Raw genomic sequence first — 23,579 nt, forward strand, 5'->3', positions numbered from 1 at the left:
GAAAGAGGGAGGTAGGATTTGGCATTGTTAAGAGCACCCCATGACAAAGGGACTTTCCAGAAAAGCTTATTTGCCATAATAGCCCATTGATTTTTTTAGAACGGTTATTGCAAAAATGCTGAATATGCCATATGGCACATCCTAGAGAGACTTAGCATTATAAGATTTGAAGACACATTGACCCAATACAAAATGTATTATAGCCCCAAGTACATTATAGTGAGTAATTGTCTTGATTTTTGTTCACTGCATCACAAAACTAATATTAAAAATTAGTAGTAGTTATTATAATGCAATATTTCACTTCAGTAATTCCACTATATTATTAGAGGAAAATATAATATGTTTACTTTGCAGTACATCCTTAAATATTATTCAATCAATACATTTAAGGATATAAATGGTCTGTAAGAATTCTCAGGCATCAGAAACATGATGCAGCATTACTCAGTGAGGGTGCTTACATAATTTGGTTTGTCCTTACAAAGTCAAGCAACACCTTTGAGCAACCAGGCATAACTAAAAGATGGGGCAGACTCTGTGTACGCTTGTTTCATTTTCAGTGGGAGTAATGCAGAGCGAAGTCAGAGAGAGATGGTGTGAACCTACCCTCCGGCATAGTAGCGCCCCCACTAACACACAAACACACACACACACACACACACACACACACACACACACACACACACACACACACACACACACACACACACACACACACACACACACACACACACACACACACACACACACACACACACACACACACACACACACACACACACACACACACACTGCCTCTCTCTTTCTATCAAACTACTTTTGTTCTCGGCCTCTCTCAAGCCTCTTTCTGCCCACTGAACATTTAGCATTTATATAGTAAAGACAAACACACCCACCCAATTTAGTTGTGCATTTTAAACATTTCAATTCTTACATAATTTACTCACCAGCATGCAGTTCAAACTTTGAAATTTGAAGAAATGTACTGGATGGCAATTATAAAGAATGGACACTGAGGCTTTCAAGCTTCAACAATGAAAAAAGCTTTAAAAGTATCATAAAAGTGATACCATTCATTATTCACTGAAAATGTACATAAATCCTAGATATTACTGGCAAGTTTAGAGTTGATGAGAGATGCCGTTCAGCGTTCTTTAGAATTGTAACTTTTCAATGACTTTCCATTTCTCGAGTTCAATTCACTCAATGAGACTAAATGAGCTATTGCATGATTTTTGAAGACTTAGAATCAGGGCTGGCCAGTGGCATAGGCGGTTGCTAAGCACCGTCAAATGAAAACAAAAGTATAAAGCAAACAAAAATATAATATCGGCGAAACTTATTTGACAAACGTTCCAGTGCGTATTTGTGTTTGAGCTCTGGAGAACGTCAAATGTTTCTATTTGTTTTTGCTGCGTTGAACAATGAAGCCAATCACAGACATGTCTATTGATCTCTTGAACGAATGGCCAATCAGAGGTGTTTAAGTCAGAATCCACTCACCGCTCAAAAAGCCAGCAAGTTCTGCACGTTGGCAAATCCTCTCGATATAACAAACAAGTGTAGACACAATGTAAACAAGACATTCATTGTGCAGTGTATAGACAGCTTCATTGATTATAAAGGAACTTTGTGAGATCGCGATGAACTGAGAAGAGTGACAGCTTTTTAGTGATTTTAAATGGAGCATTCTTTGTGTCTGTTTATGCCAATTAACATCATTTTAGTACAGATTACTAGCCTGGGAAAACCCAGACAACTTCCGGCAAATTTAGATTTGCTCTGCAAGTAGTCTGGCAAAGAGCTCATTCAAGCCCATTTCCATGACCAATCAGAAACGTTGAGGCGGGCTTTACAAGATGACGATCGCTCTGATTGGTTTTAGGTCTAGCCTATCCAATTGCACCCAGAGGCATTTGAGCAACGTCCACTCCGTTGGTGAAGCGCACCAACTTTTAAATGCATTATTATATTCAAATTGCAAACACATGAGGACAGTCTCCATGAAAGACCCACTGGCAGATGAACGTGCTACTACATTTCTCTCCGAAACGGTAGGAAATTAAATTAGATTTAATAGAGGATTTTAACTTTAACTATTTTAACTGACAAGATGATTGACAGGGCAGTTTACGTGACAGGATGCACGCGACAGATCCGTCCGATAAAGATGACGAAGTAGTACAGTATGTCCTAAAGCTTGCCTACTTTTTTGCTACACATTCAAAAGTAAATACATTTTCTTCACAAAAAGAGTACATACTTTTATGGCGTAGTGTAACTTTGGGACACCGCATATGGCTTTACACGATGCCGATCGCTCTGATTGGTTTTAGGAGTTTTAGGTCTATCCAATTGCGCCCAGAGGCATTTGAGCGACGTCCGTTGGTAACGCCCCTTTGGAAATGAGTTATTAAAGGAGCTTTGCCAGACCATAACTCAGTTACTACTGAGAATGGTCTGGTTTTAACCAGGCTAACAGATTACAATATGTTTACTATAACAAAGTTGACATCAACGAAAAAGAAAGACCATAATAGTAATGTAAAAACGTAAAAATGAACGAAATCTCTCATGGCAGTTAACAACTCTTCATGGCAGACATTGATGTTTGTGTATGTGGCAACAGGGTGAGGGCGAGAGCCGTGAGAGAACAGCGCGAAGTAATGAGCGTCCAGAGCGTCCAGCCTCGTATCTCATGGATGAGCTACGGAAGCATAAAAGGAGGAGTGACGAAAGTGAAGGATGAGAGAGGACCAGGCCTGGACATTATGTTATGTTTTGTTTATGTGTGTGCGGCAGTCGTCCATGAGGGACTGCCCCTTTTACTTTCGTTTTATGTTTATATTATAATTAAAGTGTTTGAATGTTCTCCGGTTCCCGCCTCCTTCTTCCCTGAACAACATACATTGCTACAGTGTACTATTCTGAATAGATTTTTTAGAACCTCTTTACTGGCAACCCTAACACTGTGGGCCGTATTTGCTTCTTGTAAACGGCAAGTAAAGTACAGTGTGTTTTTATAATTATATCACTATTTGCTGTTTTTTAACTATTTTGCTATTTTTTTTGGGCCGGCCCTGCTTAGAATTAAGAATACAAGTCATACATACCACACACCACTTCTATGATACTTCTGTGCTTTCTTCATTTTAAAACTTGAAGCCAAATTACCCATTGTAATTGCCAAAAAAAGAGAGAGCAAACAGAGAAACCAGTACAATTCATTAAAATGTTTACCATTGTGTTCCATGAAATGTATATATTAATTTTCCAAATATATATATATATATACATATATATATAAAATTGTGGTGTTTACATGTTTTGTGTTCAGCTTACCCTGAGCAGTGTAGACCAGCTCACTGTACACTACAGCTGGGATGGGTGGGCAGGGCAATTCCTGAATGTAACCTCTAAGAGTATCAGCCAAAATGGACAGTTCATATTGCTCAAAGTCCACCCCTGCTGGGTCTGAGAGAGAGAGAGAGAGAGAGAGAGAGAGAGAGAGAGAGAGAGAGAGAGAGAGAGAGAGAGAGAGAGAGAGAGAGAGAGAGAGAGAGAGAGAATGGTTAATTATAGGCTCCCAGGGTGCTTTCTCCATTATTTACCCTTCCAAACCATGTGCCCTTGGCAAAACCCTATAACGATTCACTTACAGTGGTGGTCAGATCCCCTGACCATTTCTGCCCCCACTGGGGACAACGAACCCAGTCACAAGCTTAACAAAGAGAGTAAATTTGAGTGGAAGTCTCCCGGTCAATAACTCAAAGCCTAGGATAATGGCAGCTTGAAAGACTGCAATTATACAGTAGTAATTTTAAAGGTCCCTTCATTGTGCTGAAATTATAATGGCATATTGATGTATTGGAAAGGTATAAAAGGCACTGACAGAACTCTCACACATTTTAGATCAGAGCTTTTTCATTTATAGTTTGGGTATAACTCCAGATTCATAAATACTTTCCTACTGTACAATCCACAATGCCTGCAGAATGTTGGGCACTGAAACCCCATTTTTAGGAAGTGAACAATGTAGGAAAATATGTAGAGCTCAGAAGCATTTGAGTAATTTTGACACATTCATTGCACATGTTGGACATCTGGATAAAACTATGAATACAATATTGAGCTACCCATCTTTAACATTATTGCTGAGACTTCTGATTCTCACAAATCATTCTGATTCATCTCTTTCTCCTTTCTGTACTTAAAGGAAGTAAATGAGTAGTTAGGTAGTAAGGTAAGGTAAAAGGTAACCCCCATCACATTTGTCAATGGTGTTTTAATTAAACTTGTTTTATTACGGCTATGATATTTTCGCCTCATCGTTGGATGGATGAATGAATAAATTAACCTCTTCAATCCTGCTCTCCAACATCCCATGCTATTTTAATACAAGAAAAGTGTCTGACCCCTACAGATAAATTGTAACTGCATTGATCGTCCCTCTGACTAATTGTAAAATAAATTTTCGCTGCGATCAGGTCCAGTGAAATCAAAAACCCATTAAGCTTTGCTGATGACCTTTTCTCTCTAAATGTGATTAGTTTGTTGACTTGCCATTATGCCTGCTTCCAATGCAAAGCTTGGTATTCCAGATGAACCAGGTAAGTAATACAAACTGCTTGGGAGGGACCTACAATGGCAGATGAAACCATAAAAAGACCTTAAAAAAACCTAAAGAGCCCATATCACAGTAACAGAAAATAAAGAAAGAAAATGTTGAACATTAAAAAAATATATACAGATCATTATATGTGTTGAGAGTCTTTTTATTGAATGCAATTTAGTGTAATATACAATGAGGATAGTGAAAATACATTTTGTTTTTTCAAAAACATTTTGAACAATTAAAAATGAGAACATAAAAATTAATAATAATTATGTAAGAATCTGCACTATTTATAGGTCACTAATAAAATGCAGTGGATTTGGGGAAATAAAACGCAATATCATGAAGCTTTTTCTAAAAGTTGAACTTTTAACGCAACAACTTTGTAACTAAAGTAGGCAAAACCTCAGTCTTATTTCCATCAGATTTAAAAAAAAAAATCGCTTAAAGGATGGCTGAACAATTTGTCTCGCCATCATGTTGATTGGACTTCTTAAAAATATGCAATTTATCAAGCCACTAAAGAAAAAAAGTGTTCTTTTACATTAAACTCGCATGGCTAACAAACGGTGCTGGGCTAATATCAGGCAAGATTAGTGCAGGGATTTTCCATAACCCAAGTCCCCCTCTATCACAGAGGAACAGTCATGCGAGAAACTACCACCTATTGATCACAGTTTCTCAATGAATCCCATTTACTGGTCGCAATGTTCATTCTGAGCTTCCACATGTATTTCTTATTTTTCTTATCACCTTGACAGTGGATGCCCATCTGCTGATCTTTAATTTCTTGCCTGCCAGTGACCCAAATTGATTGTTTCCCCCTGCTTGGCTTGATCCATACATTGTTGAAGTGTGCTTTTAAATGCCCAGTTTGTAAAGTGTCTAATCCACTATAAATAGATTTGTCTAGGTCATCAAGAAGCTTTTGCCCCATCCCTATCTCTCCATTCATTCATTTGCATGCCTATCAATTAAACTCATTGTGAAATTCAGTTCTCGAAGCCGTCTAGCCTAAAACTATTGATCTGCCAGGCCTTTGTTTATTGTGCCTAGCACCACATGTTGGTCTCTGGGACACATAATCATTCATGATCATTTTGGCTTTACCCCACTCTCCACATTGACCCTATAGTACCTGATTAAAATGTGTAAAGAGATGTCACATGGTACAGGACCCAAAGGTTGTGATATAGCCTGAAAACCTTCAGACTGGTTTTAGAGGTTAGTGCTGTAAGTTAAAAGCCTTGAAACGAGTCATCAACATGATCCTTTGGGTAAAGGTCACCACTGGCTCTGGATAAAGCTGCCTCAGCTGGTCATTATCTGCTGTTAAAATTTTACAGATGGCTTAGTCCCTGTGGAAGCGCTGACCTACAAATCTCGCATGAGCTATGGAGGAAAATAAAGGTGTAAATTATAGTGGTCCAAAAAGCAGGAATATATATATATATATATATATATATATATATATATATATATATATATATATATATATATATATATATATATATATATATATATATATATATATATATATATTTTCCTGCTTTTTATCATTAGGTAAATGCAACCTCAGATGAACATCATCACATGACATATTACACCGTGCCATTCTTTTTTTAAACAAAAATTAAGCCAGAATGGAGAAGTGACAAACTAATATTATTCAGTTGCTTGTAGAGAACCTTTTAGCAGCAATAACTTGAAGTAATTGTTTTCTATATGACTTTATCAATCTCTCCCATCGTTGTGGAGGAATTTTGGCCCACTCTTCTTTACAACATTGAACTTAATCAGTTCAATGAGGTTTGTGGGCATTTGTTTATGCACAGCACTCTTAAGTTCCTGCCACAGCATTTCGAGTTGAGGTTTGGACTCTGACTGGGTCAATGCAACACCTTGATTCTTTTCTTTTTCAGCCATTCTGTTGTAGATTTGCTGGTGTGCTTGGGATCATTGTCCTGCTGCATGACCCATTTTCGCCCAAGCTTTAGCTGTCGGACAGATGGCCTCAAATTTGACTCTAGAATACTTTGGTACACAGAGGAGTTTATAGTCGACTCAATGACTGCAAGATGCCCAGGTCATGTGGCTGCAAAACAAGCCCAAATCATCACCCCTCCACCAACGTGCTTGACAGATGGTATGATTGTGCTGATATGCTGTGTTTGGTTTTCACCAAACGTGGCGCTGTGCATTATGGCCAAACATCTCCATTTTGGTTTCATCTGTCCAAAGGATATTGTTCCAGAAGTCTTGTGGTTTGTTCAGATGCAACTTTGCAAACCTAAGCAGTGCTGCCATGTTCTTTTTAGAGAGAAAAGGCTTTCTCCTAGCAACCCTTCCAAACAAGCCATACTTGTCTAGCTGCAACGTGATCTCATGAGAATACGTGTGTATTTTTACATAAAGTGTAGTTCTACCATATGTACATTTATTTACGTTTTATACACACAGAAACGTATAATACTGACGTATTTACAGCACTAAAACGTATAATATTTACGTATTGACAGCAAAAAAACTTAATTTATTTACTTATAAACAACTTTACCGATATACAAATTTGTACGTATTCCTACTGTATTTAACTTATGCATATTAAAATCGTGGCATTAATGTTTTGACTCTATTGCATTCAATTGTCTTATCAATTAAATTTTCAGTAGCATTTATTAATACAGTTTAACGTTACTCGTATAATAACGTCACTCATAAAAAATAACATTTCGCTCTGTTCGTGCCTTCTGCGGCAAACTCGTTTCGGAGGATTAGCCTATATGGTGTTAAACAAGAATACACTTTAAAACCTTAAAATACCTTCTTTAATCGTTTAACCATTTTGTAATATTTGGTTTATCTAACGTTACCGTGAGACACAAAAGGCGTTTTCTCCTATAGACCCAAAATACACTAAAACACAACATAAATTCACAAAAGACATCAATTTTATTAGCTTGATGTAATCCAAATCTTTAGAATCCATGCGTTTGCAAGAAACAGATCCAAATTCAGCCCTTTATCCAGTGATCTTCATCTCCATTTCTCAGCAGAGACCGTAAATGTCAAATCCTGCGCTCGTGGTTAATTCAAATTCAAAAATTGCGCCCGAAGCGTTACGACATGTTTTACAGCAGTGATATCAAACGCTCATTGGCTCTCGCATGCTTGGTCACAGATTGTGACATGCCGTGTTTAAGTTGGTGGTGTACTACATTTGAAATGGAGAAGCGCACGCGCGCGCCTTCACAGAGCGAACAGCAAACCGAAACCGGATTAACATTTTCATGGATTAATATTAATTAATTCTGCTCTGTAACGTTACCTCATACAAAACTATTATATACTGCCAGAGAGGACTGCGACACATTGTCATGTGAACGACTTTTGGCACCGGTTTTGACATTTTCTCAATAAATACATTATTGAGAATGAGGACATGCGTCACTGTCGCTTGCTGTCACGTGACGAATTGAGCCCGTCCACCATTTTGGGAGGATACGCTATCGGTTGCTAGGGGCAACAGTGTAAGAGCGATACAGAGACGGATACAAATTGTAACGGATATACGGATAAAAATTACGAGAAAATGAAGAAGAAATGGATAAGAATGTGGCAAAAGAAAAGGGTACTTACAGGGAGAAACTTACTACCAATGTCAAAGAGAGGTATTTAGAGAAGCTGGCTGATATTAAAAACGTCGACTCATACGAGCTGCCTGCAGCTGAATGGAACAGAGACCTAGACTCTTTACCACCTTGCACTTATATGGAAATAGCTAATTACTTGTTTTTTGGCATCAGCTATAACGAAAAAACTGTAACAAATGATTCCTACGGTTTCCATGACAATCGTGTGAGACACTGGAGCAGTTTTTTTACACAGCAGTGTTTTTCCAGGCATTGTAAAATAGTGCGACAACTCTACTACCAATACAAACAATGCACGGTGCTGCCGCGGGTATCCTCCCAAAATGGCGGAAAGGGGAGGAGACGCGGTCTCTGGGGGCGGGGCGCTGTGTCATGACGACATCTCCTCATTCTCAATTGTGATTATACAGGTACGTGTCTGTCTGTTGTCTGTCTTTATAATTTAATTGTAGCCAACGTAGTTTTAAGAAATTGTTAGGTTTAGGGGTAGGGGTAGGATTAGTGGCTCAAACTATCTTTTAATGCTATATTGTTAATAAAACTGCCATTTCCCTACACATATCTGTCCATTAACAGTTACGTTTTATCCTTTTAATATTGTCTATAAAATGGGTAGGCCTATGTTTAGGTGTGGGAGTAACGTTAGGGTTAAGGGATCTTACATTTATAATCTATAAAATGGTAAAAGGAAAATTATACAGATATCTTTACGATATGAAATATTCGTAAATAGTTTACGTTTTTTAGCTGAAAAAACGTAACAATGTTACGTTTAAACGTTGCAGAGACGTCCATATTATACGTTTCAGCATGTATCCAAACGTACAAAAAAGTAAGTTTTCTGTCTGAAAATTACGTATTAATACCTACGTATTAAAGGGTCATTTCACCCGTGGAGACATGAATGTGTATTGAAAGTGGGTCATTTATGTAGAAGAAATGTGAAATTATTTTTGAATTTGGAGCTTTCTAGACTGAGAAAAGCCAGAAAATGTATTTTTGGCTTATGTGGATGAAAGACAACAACTCCCAGAATGCACTTGCTTCGCTGCCCTACAAGGCCACTCCCAAGCCACGCCTACCGGTAAGACAGCGCAGTTGAAAACAAAAACATCAAGGCAAGGCTAGGCTACGAGTGAGTCTCCGTGACGAGTTTGCCCAAAATGTCCGGGATTCGGCTTTTGCGTTCTACAGTCGCCACTCATCATGTTTACTGTGGCGAGCAGGATGAGGCTGAGGGGCGCGGGAGAACGGCGCGAGGCCGGTGGCGTGATTACTGACGACCGACACCTGTGAGGCACTGTTCTCGTATCTCGCACGGAGGAGCAGGTATTTTCTTAGCAATGGTAAAACACACATCAACCGATCACGCCGCCGGCCTCGCGTCTTTCAACCGATCACGCCACCGGCCTCGCGTCTTTCTCCCGCGGCGCTAGCCTCGTCCTGCTCCCTGTATTGCTGTGATTACTGATGAGCGCGCCTGTGAGATGCACCGTCTCATGGGCTATCTCTCACGGAGGAGCGGGTATTTTCTTAGCAATGTTAAAACGCAAATCAACCGATCACTTGTTTAGCATTCATGTAAACATTACATTCAGATTCACCAATCGGGGTGAATTCAGTTAGATTGAAACAAAAGGTGAGCATGTAAACAATGGATGGCGACCGCAGAAAGCAAAAGCTGAATCCCGGACATTTTTGTCGATCTCGACGGCCGGACATGTCCGGGAAATAGAGTATGGTAACCCCTACTACTCAGCTTTCTACGTCCCTGTTTTCTGCAGGTTTCTGCCCATGAAATCAAACGCACTCGCACTGATCTGTGATAGGTCTGTTAGCGCATTAGGTCCAACCCCCTATGGGCGGGTTTGAAAGGGTGGATCTAGTGCTTGTAGTCTTAACAGAAATCCCCCCCTCTTACACTTCCTCCTACAATGACGCAAAATGACGATTTTTGCGTCATTGTAGGAGGAAGTGTAAAGAGGTAAATACAGATTTCTCTCGTCTCGGGGGAAAATGAAACAATGTTGCATGACCATTCAATAGTATGACTGGGTTTCTAACAATGCAAAGCTTAATGCAAATGGGGGAAGTGTCCCTTTAACAATGAGACCAGGCTGGTCTGGTCTTTTTCTAATTGTACTGTCAGACACTTTAACATTTAACATGCTAACTGAGGCCTGCAGAGTCTGAGATGATTGACAACTGTACTGATTGTTTTCCACTTGTAAATAATCTTCCTCACTGTAGAATAATAGAGCAACAATTGCTTCTCTAAGATCATTGCTGATGTCTTTCCTCCTTAGCATTGTGTTAACACACACCTGAATGCTCCAGACCAGCAAACTGACAAAACTTCTGCTTTTATAGAGGTGGTCATGTTTGCCTGTGATCAACTAATCAAAGGAATTTGACTAGCAGTGCCTGACTGCTGCTTTCCCTCTTAGTTCCTATGGAAGCAGTAAGAGTGTACTTAGTTTGTCACTGATGGCTTCTCCATTTTGGCTTTATTTTTGTTAAATAAACAATGACACTGTGTAATATGTCATGTGTTGTTGTTCAACTGAGGTTGTATTTACTTAATTTTAAGACCTGCCAGGACCAGATTTTTTTTTTGTCCTAATATTTTATACCATAAAATGAAAAGGAGCCATATATATATATATATATATATATATATATATATATATATATATATATATATATATATATATATATATATATATATATATATATATATATATATATTAAAAGTAAAGTAAACTAAATAAAAATACATCACATGTAAATCCTCTCAAACAGTTACCATTATTGTATTCAGCAACTAGAAACTGTGGTCCAATTTGTAGTCCATTCAAGCTGGTTTATTGAAGGAGAAAATGTCAAAGACCAAATTATTTTCAGTGAAGTTTTCACATCAAATCTAATAATGAAGATTAAAGCTAATGGAATGATCCTGATAAAATGCCCAGAAAATGTGGATAGGTGAAACAGTGGTGCTTTTTCTGCCTAAGGGAATTAGATTCACATGATCTCATCTTTCACTCAGTGGTGCCATGCCGGCAACCCAACTCAATCACAATGGTAAAAGCTGTGACTGTGTTGCATAAAAAAAGAACAGTTGTCAAAAAATCATTGGCCTCTAAATCAAAAAGCACCATGGAGAATAGTGATGGAATTAGTATGTGTTTGCTCTGTGGTTCTTTACAATTCCTTCTTGTCAATATTTTTTTGCCTCATATTAGCCTGTTGTTTGGCCTGTTGTAAATAACACTAAGATGTCTGCTGACATCCATTTGAGAGAGTCATACAGAACTGCGAGATGGACTGCATTTTACACATCTGACTGAGTAGCTTTGCAAGGACACATAACTAATTCAAGGTTCTGAAACTATTTAAAATATCATATTTTAAAGAGATAGTCCATGTCTCTAAATATACCTAAGGCAATATCAGATTTATTTCAGAGCACTATTAGATAATTAACACAAGGTTCAAGTAAGTTTTAAGTTAAGTTGCTAAGATTTGCTTGGGTTTGGAAAGGAGAAACAATCATCCAACAGTTTTATAATAATGAAAATGGATCATTACAGGTATTTGCATTGGCACACAAAATAAAATAAATAAGGAAAAAAATACATAATTTTAATAACACAGAATGAGTGGCTTCACTGCCTTACAACTAAGGTTTTCAAAGAAGTAATCAGATTTCTCACAGTGGGAATCACGGTTGGTGTGTGTATGCATACAGAATGTTTGACTCAGTGCCACATTGTGATTTTATGTTTGAAGCTCCCACACCGTGACAGAAATGGATCTGGATTTTTCCATTTTTCCTTTTCTCTCCACTTGACTCACTTGCATTTTCACCCACACATCAAAGTGTTTCCTGCATGGCTTAGGCGCCATACTGTGATCTCCTCATATGAACCAACATTTTTAAAACTGCGATCATGATTATACCAAAAAGGCAGTTCAATATGCTCTACTATCCATGCCCATTTTAGTGATCCAGATATTATCTAGTTCAAAAAACAAACTAATAATTAGTCTCACATGGAATCGGCATGCACAAGAAACTGCTACCAATGAGATTATAGTACTCCATTTAAAGGGATAGTTCACCCAAAAATGAACATTTTATGATCAATTACTCATGCACCATCTTGTCCTTACAAACCTGGATGCAAACCTTACAAAAGAAGATATTTTGAAATATCTATTTATTGTCCATACATTGAAACGTTGAAAGTCAACAGGGTCCATATTGTTTGGACCCCAACATTCCTCAAAATATCTCTGTTCCTTTAACACCTTTCAACACATTTAAATCATATTCCACAAAATGCAAAAATAGTCCACAGATTTCGCCTAAGTCTACTAATAATACACCCCCAGAAGTGGTAACTCCCATTCCCCTATGATATTCATAACACTTTCCCAGAATTACACACGCTTGGTGCCAGTCTGGACTGGAACAGTATAATGGAACAGAGTACCTGACCCTGTCCAGGACACTTTCTGCCTTCGCATGTGCACATAAAGCCACGCAATACTCACACCATGTCAAAGCATTCTGTGGGTCAATCCACAAATTCATGCTCTACTAAGCTTTAACCCTTAGTGTTGCTATCTGGTCCATGATCTGTGTTCACCCGGCACAACCCTTGATCCCTCACTTCAATTTCTCTGTCGCCTCCTCTATCTTCCTGTCACCAGCCACTCTCTGAGCACCACAAGAGTCCCAGAGGCTTTTGTTTATGGTATTTACGGGTGCAAACAGAGAAAGGCATTCAGACAACAAGGCTCGCAGAGGACATGAATCGGGGCATTTAAAGGGTTAGTTCACCCAAAAATTAAAATTCTGTCAGTAATTACTCACCCTCATGTTGTTCCAACCCCGTAAGACTTTCGTTCAACTTCGGAACACAAATTAAGATATTTTTGATGAAATCTGAGTGCTGGATCACTCCTCCTGCAGGCTTATGGACACCTTAACTTGCTGGCCCAGAAAATGTATTAAAGACATTGTTAATATAGTCCAAGTGACTCCAGTGGCTCAATCTTAAGTTTATAAAGCAACGAGAATACTTTTTGGACACAAAAACAAACAAAAATAACGACTTTATTCCACTTTTCATTTCCTTCTCTCTGGACCTCGAGTCTTTTCACGTAGTGTTTAAGCGTAGCGCGTCTGTGTTGCACGTCACCACGTAGGCTCACTATTGGGCGACTCTGGTCATGTGTGATGCGTGGTGACGTGCAACACAGACGCGCTACGCTATTACACTACGTAAAAAAAACTCGAGGCCCAGAGAGAAGGAAATGAAAAGTGGAATAAAGTCGTTATTTTTGTTTGTTTTTGTGCACAAAAAGTATTCTCGTCGCTTTATAAACTTAAGATTGAGCCACTGGAGTCACTTGGACTATATTAACAATGTATTTAATACATTTTCTGGGCCAGCAAGTTAAAGGAGAACTTGGTAACTTTTTTAACTTAATAAAACTGTCTAGAAATCATTTGGATGGTTAAACAACCTGTTCTGGTGATATTGGTGACTTTCCCCGCTCCCCCCAGCATTCCCAGGCGGAAAACCAACCTTGCAACTTGGGGACTACCGTCCCGGCAAGATAGAAATTGGAAGTCTCGTGAGAAGACGAGCGCGAAACACGAATTGCTTTACGGCAATTCGACATAAACACACACGCATGTATGATGTATTACCAGATTACCCACCTCAGTAGACATAGCTCCACACGATACAATTGGCTTGCTCCGATCAAAACAAACGCACATGAGCAGCGGTAGAGAGGGGGAGGAGGCCGGCGCAAGTGAGTTTTTTACGACCGTGTTGTGAATATACGCCCCCCCACAGCTGTAGGGGGAGCTCGTGGGGAAAACATGCGACAACAAAAGGGAAAATCAGCGAAGAAGTGACTAGAGTTCGCTAGAGTTGCCGAGTTCTCCTTTAAGGTGTCCATAAGCCTGTGGAGGAGTGAGACAGCACTCAGATTTCATCAAAAATATCTTAATTTGTGTTCCGAAGATGAACGAAAGTCTTACGCGGTTGGAACAACATGAGGGTGAGTAATTACTGACAGAATTTTCATTTTTGGGTGAACTAACCCTTTAATGCCTTTGTGCATGGAGAATAACCAAACCCCAAATGGTCAGTTACTCTCACAGTTTATTTCAGGTGATGGATCAATTTTATATATAGGCTACAACAGGGCTAAAGGTGCACTGGGGTAAAAGGCGCATTTGACTTTATTCTTTTTTAAACCACTAGATGGCACAAAAATTATGTAAAAGTGTGGTATTTAGGGTAAAAGGCGCCCCTACTGTTGGGGCTAAAGGCACAATAATTAACTGATAATAAACAGCTGGTTGACTTTTCCATTTGATGACATTACATGGATAGATTCAGATGGTAATATCATATATCAAATTAAGTGTCCACCTTAGACGTAATCACTATATTTATAATGAAAAAATCATGTTTAAAACTATTTTATTAATCCATATCATATAATAAAATATCACATTTATTTGGTTCCAATAAAGGCAAATGAAGGATCTAAGTGCAGTCAGTCTTTATTAGACAAAAAAACAAAAACAAAACAAACTGCTACTGTAGGCACAGAAGAAAATCGCAGGACAACTAACACAACCAACCATAAACAATGAAGACACCAGAACAAGAACTGAAATTAACAGTTTTACACTGCCTTAATGTGCTATCTGAAATTTCTTACTTCCCACTTCTGAAGTTGTGATTACAAGCTTGTCCCATTCAAGTGCTTTGTTGTCAGAAAAAAACATGAATCATGGAGGACACCAGGTTTATTCTTGCCTATTTACTGGGAAAGTCCTATTGAAGCCAATGTGATATTTATCGTCATATTCACTGACAACCAACACGCTTCAAATGGTTATTCATACTGTATATGTAAATATGCACTACTTTAATGTCAAGACAAGGCGATGTAGCTGTTGTGAGAAAATAATAATAAAGAATACCAGTCCATGTTTAAAGTTCATGGCACTTGGGTATCAAAATTATCCCCGAGCTTCCCAGTGGTAAATACAACTTGAGAGGGCGTTCATGTTCCAGTTTTTAACTAGGGAACTCATATTTAGCACCTGAAGGCAGCATAAATAGACCAAACGATGGAGCTAAACAAGACACAGGTAAACACAATGGGTTGTTATGGAAACAAATGAGTACACACAAGGGCAACCAAGGCACACAGGAACTAGCATAGGGAAAACTTGTAACAGAAAACACAGATTACCCCTGATGGCTATACAACTCTAGAACAAATGCCTGACAAAATCTCTTTTGACAAAGCAAGCTCTATGGTTCAGCAATTCAGTGTTTTGTGAACTGCTATATGTTTTTGTGTGCTGGCTGCTTTTAGCTACGACTATAGCATGCTATGTTATAAGCTTTGATGCTGTGTGTTCGTTGATATGTTGGGGTGATGAAGAGAGCTGTTCCAGTAAGGCACAACCTTTAGGGACAGGGAGAGTAAAATAGCTTCAGAGATGACAGCCCTCATTCCTGTGTGACCACAAGACCCACTGTGGACCCGGCCATGTTCCTCTTAAAACTGAACTCATTCACCTCCTTCATTGTTCTGTGATCTGACTCACAGACACCAAAACATCTTGCTGTCGTGGGTGTAAAACTGCTGAAATGACAAATACCTTAGGAATTTACATTTCTTCCGCAGAACACAAAAGGAGATCTTTAACAGAATATAAAAAAAGAACAACCCCCCCCCCCCCAAAGTATTAAAATGTGGTAATTTTCCATTATATTTCAGCCATGCAATTGTTTTCTGTGAAGAACAGAGAAATTTAAGTTGTTATTTATTCAAAATATAGTGATGACATTTTTGCTTAACAACTGTGGTCAACATTCACTTTCATTGTATGGAAAAGAGCAGCTTTGGCATTCGTCACTAAAAGGGATAGTTCACCCAAAAATGAGGATGAATAAATGTTGATAGCATTTTCTTGTCATTCCAAACTTGTATGACTATACTTTCTTCTGCTGAAGATGATATTTTGAAGAATGTTGGTAACCAAACAGTTTTAGTGATCATTGACTTCCATTGTATGGACAAAAAAAGACATTTCTCAAAATATTTTCTTTTAAGTTCCACAGAAGAAAGAAAGTCATACAGCTTTTAAAGGAAATAAAGTAAATTACAGAATTTTCATTATTGGGTGAACTACCTCTTATTACTAATATTGTGTCCCAACATACTGCCTTACTATTGCTGGAACATCTACACTACATTGCCAAAATGTTTTGGGACGTCTGCCTTTACATGCACATGAACTTTAATGACATACCATTCTTAATCCGTAGGTTTAATATGGGGTTGGCCCACCCTTTGCAGCTATAACAGCTTCAACTCTTCTGAAGGCTTTCCACAAGGTTTAGGAGTGTGTTAATGGAAATTTTTGACCATTCTTCTAGAAGCGCGTTTGTGAGGTCAGGCACTGACGTTGGACGAGCAGGCCTGGCTCGCTGTCTCCACTCTAATTCATCCCAAAGGTGTTCTATCGGTTTGAGGTCAGGACTCTGTGCAGGCCAGTCAAGTTCCTCCACACCAAACTCACTCATCCATGTCTTTATGGACCTTGCTTTGTGCACGGGTGCACAGTCATGTTGGAACAGGAAGAGGCCATCCCCAAACCTTTCCCCCACAGTTGGGAGCGTGAAATTGTCCAAAATGTTCCTTTCATTGGAACTAAGGGGCCAAGCCCAACCCCTGAAAAACAACCCCACAACAAAAGTACCCTTCTCCTGGCCAAACCCAGACTCGTCCATCGGATTTCCAGACAGAGAAGCGTGATTCATCACTCCAGAGAACACGTCTCCACTGCTCTAAAGTCCACAAATGTTTGTAGAAGCAGTCTGCATGCCTAGGTGCTCGATTTTACACAACTGTGGCCATGGAAGTGATTGGAACCTGAATTAAATTATTTTGAGGTGTGTCCCAATACTTTTGGCAATATAGTGTATATCATAAAACAGACACCGTAGACTGAAACTAAACCCTTAGAACTTAGAAGATGTATAATTTTTTAACATTCTTAATATTTTTAGACAGTATAGTCTACATAGTAAATGTTTACCATGGTAAACGAAGTGACGTCAAGCCTGAGGTCAGGTCAGTGCGTCTCAGAGGTTAAGAAATTCATAGCGGTTTTTGAAAGACATTAGGGTAAGCATATGACAGTTTTAATTTTTGAGTGAATATTTTTTTTTTAAACTAAAACGATGGCATTGTTTATTCTGCTCAGAGCTGCAAGGTTTTTTGCAGATCAAAAAATACATTTAGACACCACAAAAACAGTCTTGCTCCTTTTGTCAATATATCTGCCATTTTCCTTGTGTATACACTCACAAACACAAATACCAGCAATGTGCAACAGTACAGTTCATGACGCCTGTGGAGCGCCACTGTTTACCCTCTGGGTTGGGACAGGAGTGCGGTGAGCGTGCATTTGAGTATGTGCGAGCATGCATGTGCAAGAGTGGAGAGAAGGTGATGAGTGTAAAAAATGAAGGGGAGATTTTCACGTAAACATCTCAGGCGATGAAAGCAAGGACAAGAAAAGCCAGTGCACAGAGAAGAGGGACACACACAGACTCAAAGCAATCAACAGACAATGAACTACAGAATACTGCACCAAATACAGTAGGCCTCATTATAAAACCCAACAGACTAAACCTCCCACTGATTAAAGCTGCAGGTCATTAAACAACTCTAATCTAATAAAGTGAAAAGATGGCAACTTTGCAAAAAAATCAATCTTAATTATATCAAATTACTCTTCCTGGGCTGCTGATGAGAAAATGTGTTTTGACCACAGATAATAGATGACAAAAGTCTAAAATGATTAAAATTACCCAAATAAAGAGAGACAAATAACTAAATAGAGGAAAAAGAAAGAAAGCAAGAAAGAAAAACAAGGAATGTGCATAAGAGACGGAGACACTGATATGTTGTTATTCAGTTTAAGCTGCTGTAAACTCAACATTTAATTTGCTCTGGTTTGGCACTGTGCATTATGTGTCCCCATCCAATCAAGTCTTCGAGGAGGACATGAAAAGGGAGCGGAAATGAGCGAATGAAAAGGAGTAGTTCAGAAGAGGGGAGAAATGAGAGAGAGTGGAAAAATAGAGATGATACAACTGTGGCATTACACTGCAGAATAAATCTTTGCCAGTTATATAACATGCTTGTCATTGAGGACATTTGGTTTTAAAAAGGTCATTTCATTGATCATTTCCTTGATTTTTTTTTTAAAAATACACCCATCAATCTATTCTTCCATCCATATATCTATCTAACCATCTATCCATCCTTTCATTCATCCATCCATCCATCCATCCAACTATCTATCCACCTATCCAACCATTTATCCATCCAACTATCTATCCATCTATCTACAGTGTGCACACAGGACGAGATCAAGCATTTAAAAACAGAATGAAACAGAATGCAGGTGTCCCTATATACTATTTAAAATGTTGACCTCTGTTAACTTGACATGGCATCTTAAAAGTTCAGCACTCACGGGAGGAAAAAAAAAAGATACATCACAACATTCAGTTAACCTCTTTTAACTTGACGTGGCATCTTAAAAATCAAGCACTCATGGGAGGAGACACACACACACACACACACAAAAAAAGATGCATCACAACGTTCAAAAACACTCACCTAGTGCATGTACGGTATAAAAACTATTTACAAACCGTGCAGATTGATGCAACCGTGCATCTTTTCTAACTCAACTCAGCGATTTGATCGATCAGAACATCTCTGTCAGGAAACTTTAAGAGCCAAAAAGGCTGAACAAGGGAGGAGTCTGGCCACAAGTATGTGTGTGTGTGTGTGTGTGTGTGTGTGTGTGTGAGAGAGAGAGAGGAAAAAAGAGCAATTAAGGGATGACATCATTGTTAGTGATCACTTCCAAGGCTGTATCTGCAGAAAAGAGGAGAAAGAGCTGGACAGAACAAATGACATGGATGGATTATGCAGGTAGAGTGAGCGTAAACAAAACTAGAGAGGCAATCTTGCAGAAAGGTGAGAAAATTTCCAATAAGACTGCTGAAATGTCACATCTTAAGTCTTCAAGAGTGAATGATAATGGTTTTGTTAATGGTTAATGTAAAGGTGAATGTGCATGCGATGCATTATACATGCCAAACATACCATATAAAATTAATATGCACAAATAATTACATATCTGTGGTCTTTAAACGGCATGCATTTACAAACACAGAAAAAAACCCCACATCATTTACAATGAAAAACTATTATAACACCACCCGCAGTACAAAGTGTTCCCTGGGGGCACTGAACCGTCTCCCCTCAGAAATCTTTACAACTTTAGGACGTATTAATCAAGACAATCGCTAAAAGACTCCAATAAAACAAAGGGTGTGGAAGAGCTCAAGCGGCAGAAGCCCCTTCTGCCCAAGCTGACTATAAAACGCTGGACTCTAATAGGTTATTGACTATTGCATATGAGACAGGATGACATCACTGGCAGCCAATGAGAGAGCAGGAAGTGAGGAAGATGAGAGCAGTGTTTTTAATTTGTGCTTTGCTGAGCGCAGCTTCTCTCACGCAAGAAAAAGACTAGAAATGCGACCATGATGAATGTCGATATTAATAAACGGAAGGGAATATGGGCTTTTGGCATGTTGTCGAGTGGGCACGGGTCAGCCGCCTCTCCGTGTGCCTGTCACTGTATCCAGGGAGACTGGAGCTGGAACCAGTTTTCCTTGCCTGATGACTGTGTGTGTATGTATGTGTGTGCTTTTGCTGTACGCCAAATGCATATTCACGCACACAGGCAAACGTTCGTCAATCCTCCTTGACCATTAGTTTGAATTTACTGCATATGCACTTGTCGATCTTCGACGCACCTGAATCATGAGTCATTCCTCCCTCTGCTCCTCTCCACTTCCTACATGAAACCTTTACTCTCTCGTTCTTTCTCGTTTCTCTAAAATATGTATCCTCGTGGCTAAAACGGCTTGCCATCTCCATGACAACACACTGTTGATCCACAAATCACAGGTTGGTTAGCACAAGCTCTGGCTGGGTGACGTAATGTTGTCTCTGGTCTTCTGTGGCCACTGGACTTCACCACTTCTTGGCTGGGCTTTTAAATGGCAACCATGGTGCGTATCTGCCAAAACACTTATAAGAGTGTATGCAATGGTGTGAGTATTTCCACACTGAGTAACTAACCCGTTATATAATGACAGGAAATGGGTGATGGATACATTTTGTAACGTTTCACGGTTGGCTTAATTGTGTTCATTCCAGTGAAAGGTTAAACTTATGGTTAGATGTGAATGGAAATATTTACAAAACAAAGGTTAGGTAAATATAATAAACATATCCCATACACCTCAATCAAATACATGAAACATACAGTATACTGTCAGATCCAAAAGTCTGAGATCCTCAAGTGAAAAAGCTTATATTTTGCATTTTTCATTATGGATTATACCATCAGCAAAACAATATGAGTTTAAAGTAAAAAAATAAATAAAAATTATATATATATATATATATATATATATATATATATATATATATATATATATATATATATAGACACACTGTAAATTAATTTATATTTATGATGTCTTCCTTCTAAGGTAATGACAGCGGTACTCAAGCACAGACTTTCAAAGCCCACTGTATAGAACTTAATGGATGAGTGTTTTGCAAAGGTTGAATTAACCAAGGGTTGTAAATGGGCCATGTAACATGACAATGACCCATACAAATGGAAAAGCTCTCAAGAGGAAATAGAGAGTCGTGTAACGATCAAATCCAATCTAAACCTGTAAGTTGATAAGTGACTGTACTTGAAGTACACACAAGAACATTCTCAAATATACTGAAGGAGTTTTAAAGGAAAAACTCAAATGCTGAAGGTCGATATAAAAAAGGCTAACCTTTCCTACACCACTGTAAAGAGGCCTTACCACATTGTCAGAGCACATTCATGTCAAACAGTCACAAACTGACAACATCCACCCTACCCTCCCTTTACATATAGTTCCTCAGTTCGTGAGAGTGCTTATGTGTCAGAAGGCATATTTTAGAATCTGTGCAGAAACTTGTGAAAGACCCTTTGACCCTTTGTGGAAGTGTGCAGATGTACTCCAAACAAACTGACATGAACATACCCTGGTCATGATAGTGCACATGTGACATTGTCAAACTGGAAATTACTTAAAAGGCTTTAACAATACCTGTGCACACATGTGCTATATATGGATGTGGGGTTTTGCTAGACCATGTATATCTGCACTTCAGTGGCATATAACAGATGCTGCAAGCACAATCTCTAACAAAGTCTCTCCTTAAAATGGAATAAAATTCTTAGTCAGAAACAACAATAGTATGTGATAAAAGGAGTTTTCTCCTATGGGAAATCCATGCTCTGCCTAATCATTTTAGTTGAGAGGAAGAGGGGTGTGTGTGTGAATATGCATGAATTTGCTTCATCTAATCCAATAGTAGTGCTGAGGTTTTTTTTGGAAGCAGCATCTCCCAAAAAAGTACGGAGCCAGAGCACTCCCTTGTGGTCCTTAATAAGAACTTCAGCTAAACTTTTCAAACTTTAACAACAGTTGCCTTGATCTACACTGCTGAAGGCACTCCAGTGCTCAAAAAACAGTTTATATTGCGATTTTCTTTTCATGTTTTCATGCATCTTACACTTCAGATTGTCTTTCTTTAATTTCCTTTTTCAACACACACACAGAAAATTCATGATTACAGTATCAATTCATTTTAATTAAGCCTATCAAGATTTGCCAAATAATCAATTCAGGGAAACTGTTCAACTGCAAACTATAATTTTTGATTAATAACTAGATGCTTATTACATCAAATGGGGCTGAACATACTAGTGTAGATATTCTGAAATTAGCATGTACAGAATAAACCACTTATGAACCTGACCTGTTTCCAAAGCCTGAAGTAACTCCGGTGGTCCAATTGAGGTCTGGCCAGACCGGTAAAGTGGCTCATTCTCCCAGTCTTGAGAAAAGGACAGAGGTCAAGGGTCAGTCTTATAATCTGATGTGTTATGTTAAAGGAGAACTCCGGTCAATTTTAACATTCAGCTAATTTTTTTGTAAATTTGGAGTGCTGTCAATACAGAGAACAACGACAAAAAGTCCATAGTAATCGATTGTCGAGTTCACGCGCGTGATCATAGGTAACTAAACCTATGCGTGTGAACTCGACAATCGATTACTATGGACTTCGACCGAAAACAGGAAGAAAATACAGGTATGTGCGCTGGCTGAAATAACATCATTTTTATTAATATCTTTCACATCTACTGCAGTCAGATTCACCCGTGATCACTCCGAAGGAATCGCTCACATTAGTTGTGCACTTGTATTGACACATCAAGGATGTTAAGAGGCTAAAAGCAGGTTTAAAACTTGCCCCATTGAAGTCAACAGGGTGCAAATTTTAAAAAGAGGATAACACGGTGTAGGCAACACCGATTTTTGTCGTTGTTCTCTGTATTGACAGCACTCCAAATTTACAAAAAAATTAGCTCAATGTTAAAATTGACCGGAGTTCTCCTTTAACAAAAACCTAAATTGAACAGTAAATTCTTATTTGCATATGCCCAAAACAACATGGTATTATCACAGTACCCTACTACCATAGCATATTTTGTATGTAATGAACTAATTCAAGAAGTGTCATTTTTATGCAAAATAATATTTCATTCATGAAGAAGGAAATATATAATTACTCAATCAAATTACCCATCCCCCCCATCCCCATCTTAAGGTGCTACACTGGCATTTAACTCTAGTATTTGAATAGTTTTAGATAGGTGAGGCAGAGGAGCAAACTCACCCAGTCTCTCTAGAGCCTCCGTCAGCCTGAGCACCACAGCTGGGGTCTGGTCAGGCAGAGCGCACTGCTCTACAACATCTCCCTTTCCACAGGGGCCTGTCAGAGGAGGAAGGAGAGGGAGAGAGACCATGATGAGAAATCCCACTGGTGAGACCAAATTCCCTGATTAGGTGGCTGTCTTTAAACCCACATCTCATCTCTCCTTAGGGAACAGTCAGGTTGTCATTCTCACAAGCATAGTAGATATGCAACATAACACTCAAACCTCAAGCTTTTACCATTTAAAGTTACATTATAGTATACATGAACATCAGTTATTACATTATGAGCTCAAATGAACTAAAAATGAACAGTACACATTT

General features: G+C 38.7%; 1 protein-coding gene across 2 annotated transcripts in view; it reads right to left on the bottom strand.

Moving 5' to 3' along the window:
• The window catches only part of pik3r3b (phosphoinositide-3-kinase, regulatory subunit 3b (gamma)), a 190,893-nt gene that overhangs the window by 86,047 nt on the left and 81,267 nt on the right, over nt 1–23,579 (bottom strand). For both annotated transcript variants that reach the window (XM_081380849.1, XM_081380848.1), the window contains 3 exons: nt 23,218–23,313; nt 22,297–22,374; nt 3,346–3,477 (listed from right to left, as the gene is read on the bottom strand). In XM_081380849.1, the coding sequence (XP_081236975.1) occupies nt 3,346–3,477; nt 22,297–22,374; nt 23,218–23,313 (306 nt within the window). The remainder of the gene's footprint in view (nt 1–3,345; nt 3,478–22,296; nt 22,375–23,217; nt 23,314–23,579) is intronic.

The sequence above is a fragment of the Scardinius erythrophthalmus genome (assembly GCF_964197995.2).
Source record: "Scardinius erythrophthalmus genome assembly, chromosome: 12".
NCBI classification, from domain to species: Eukaryota; Metazoa; Chordata; class Actinopteri; order Cypriniformes; family Leuciscidae; genus Scardinius; species Scardinius erythrophthalmus.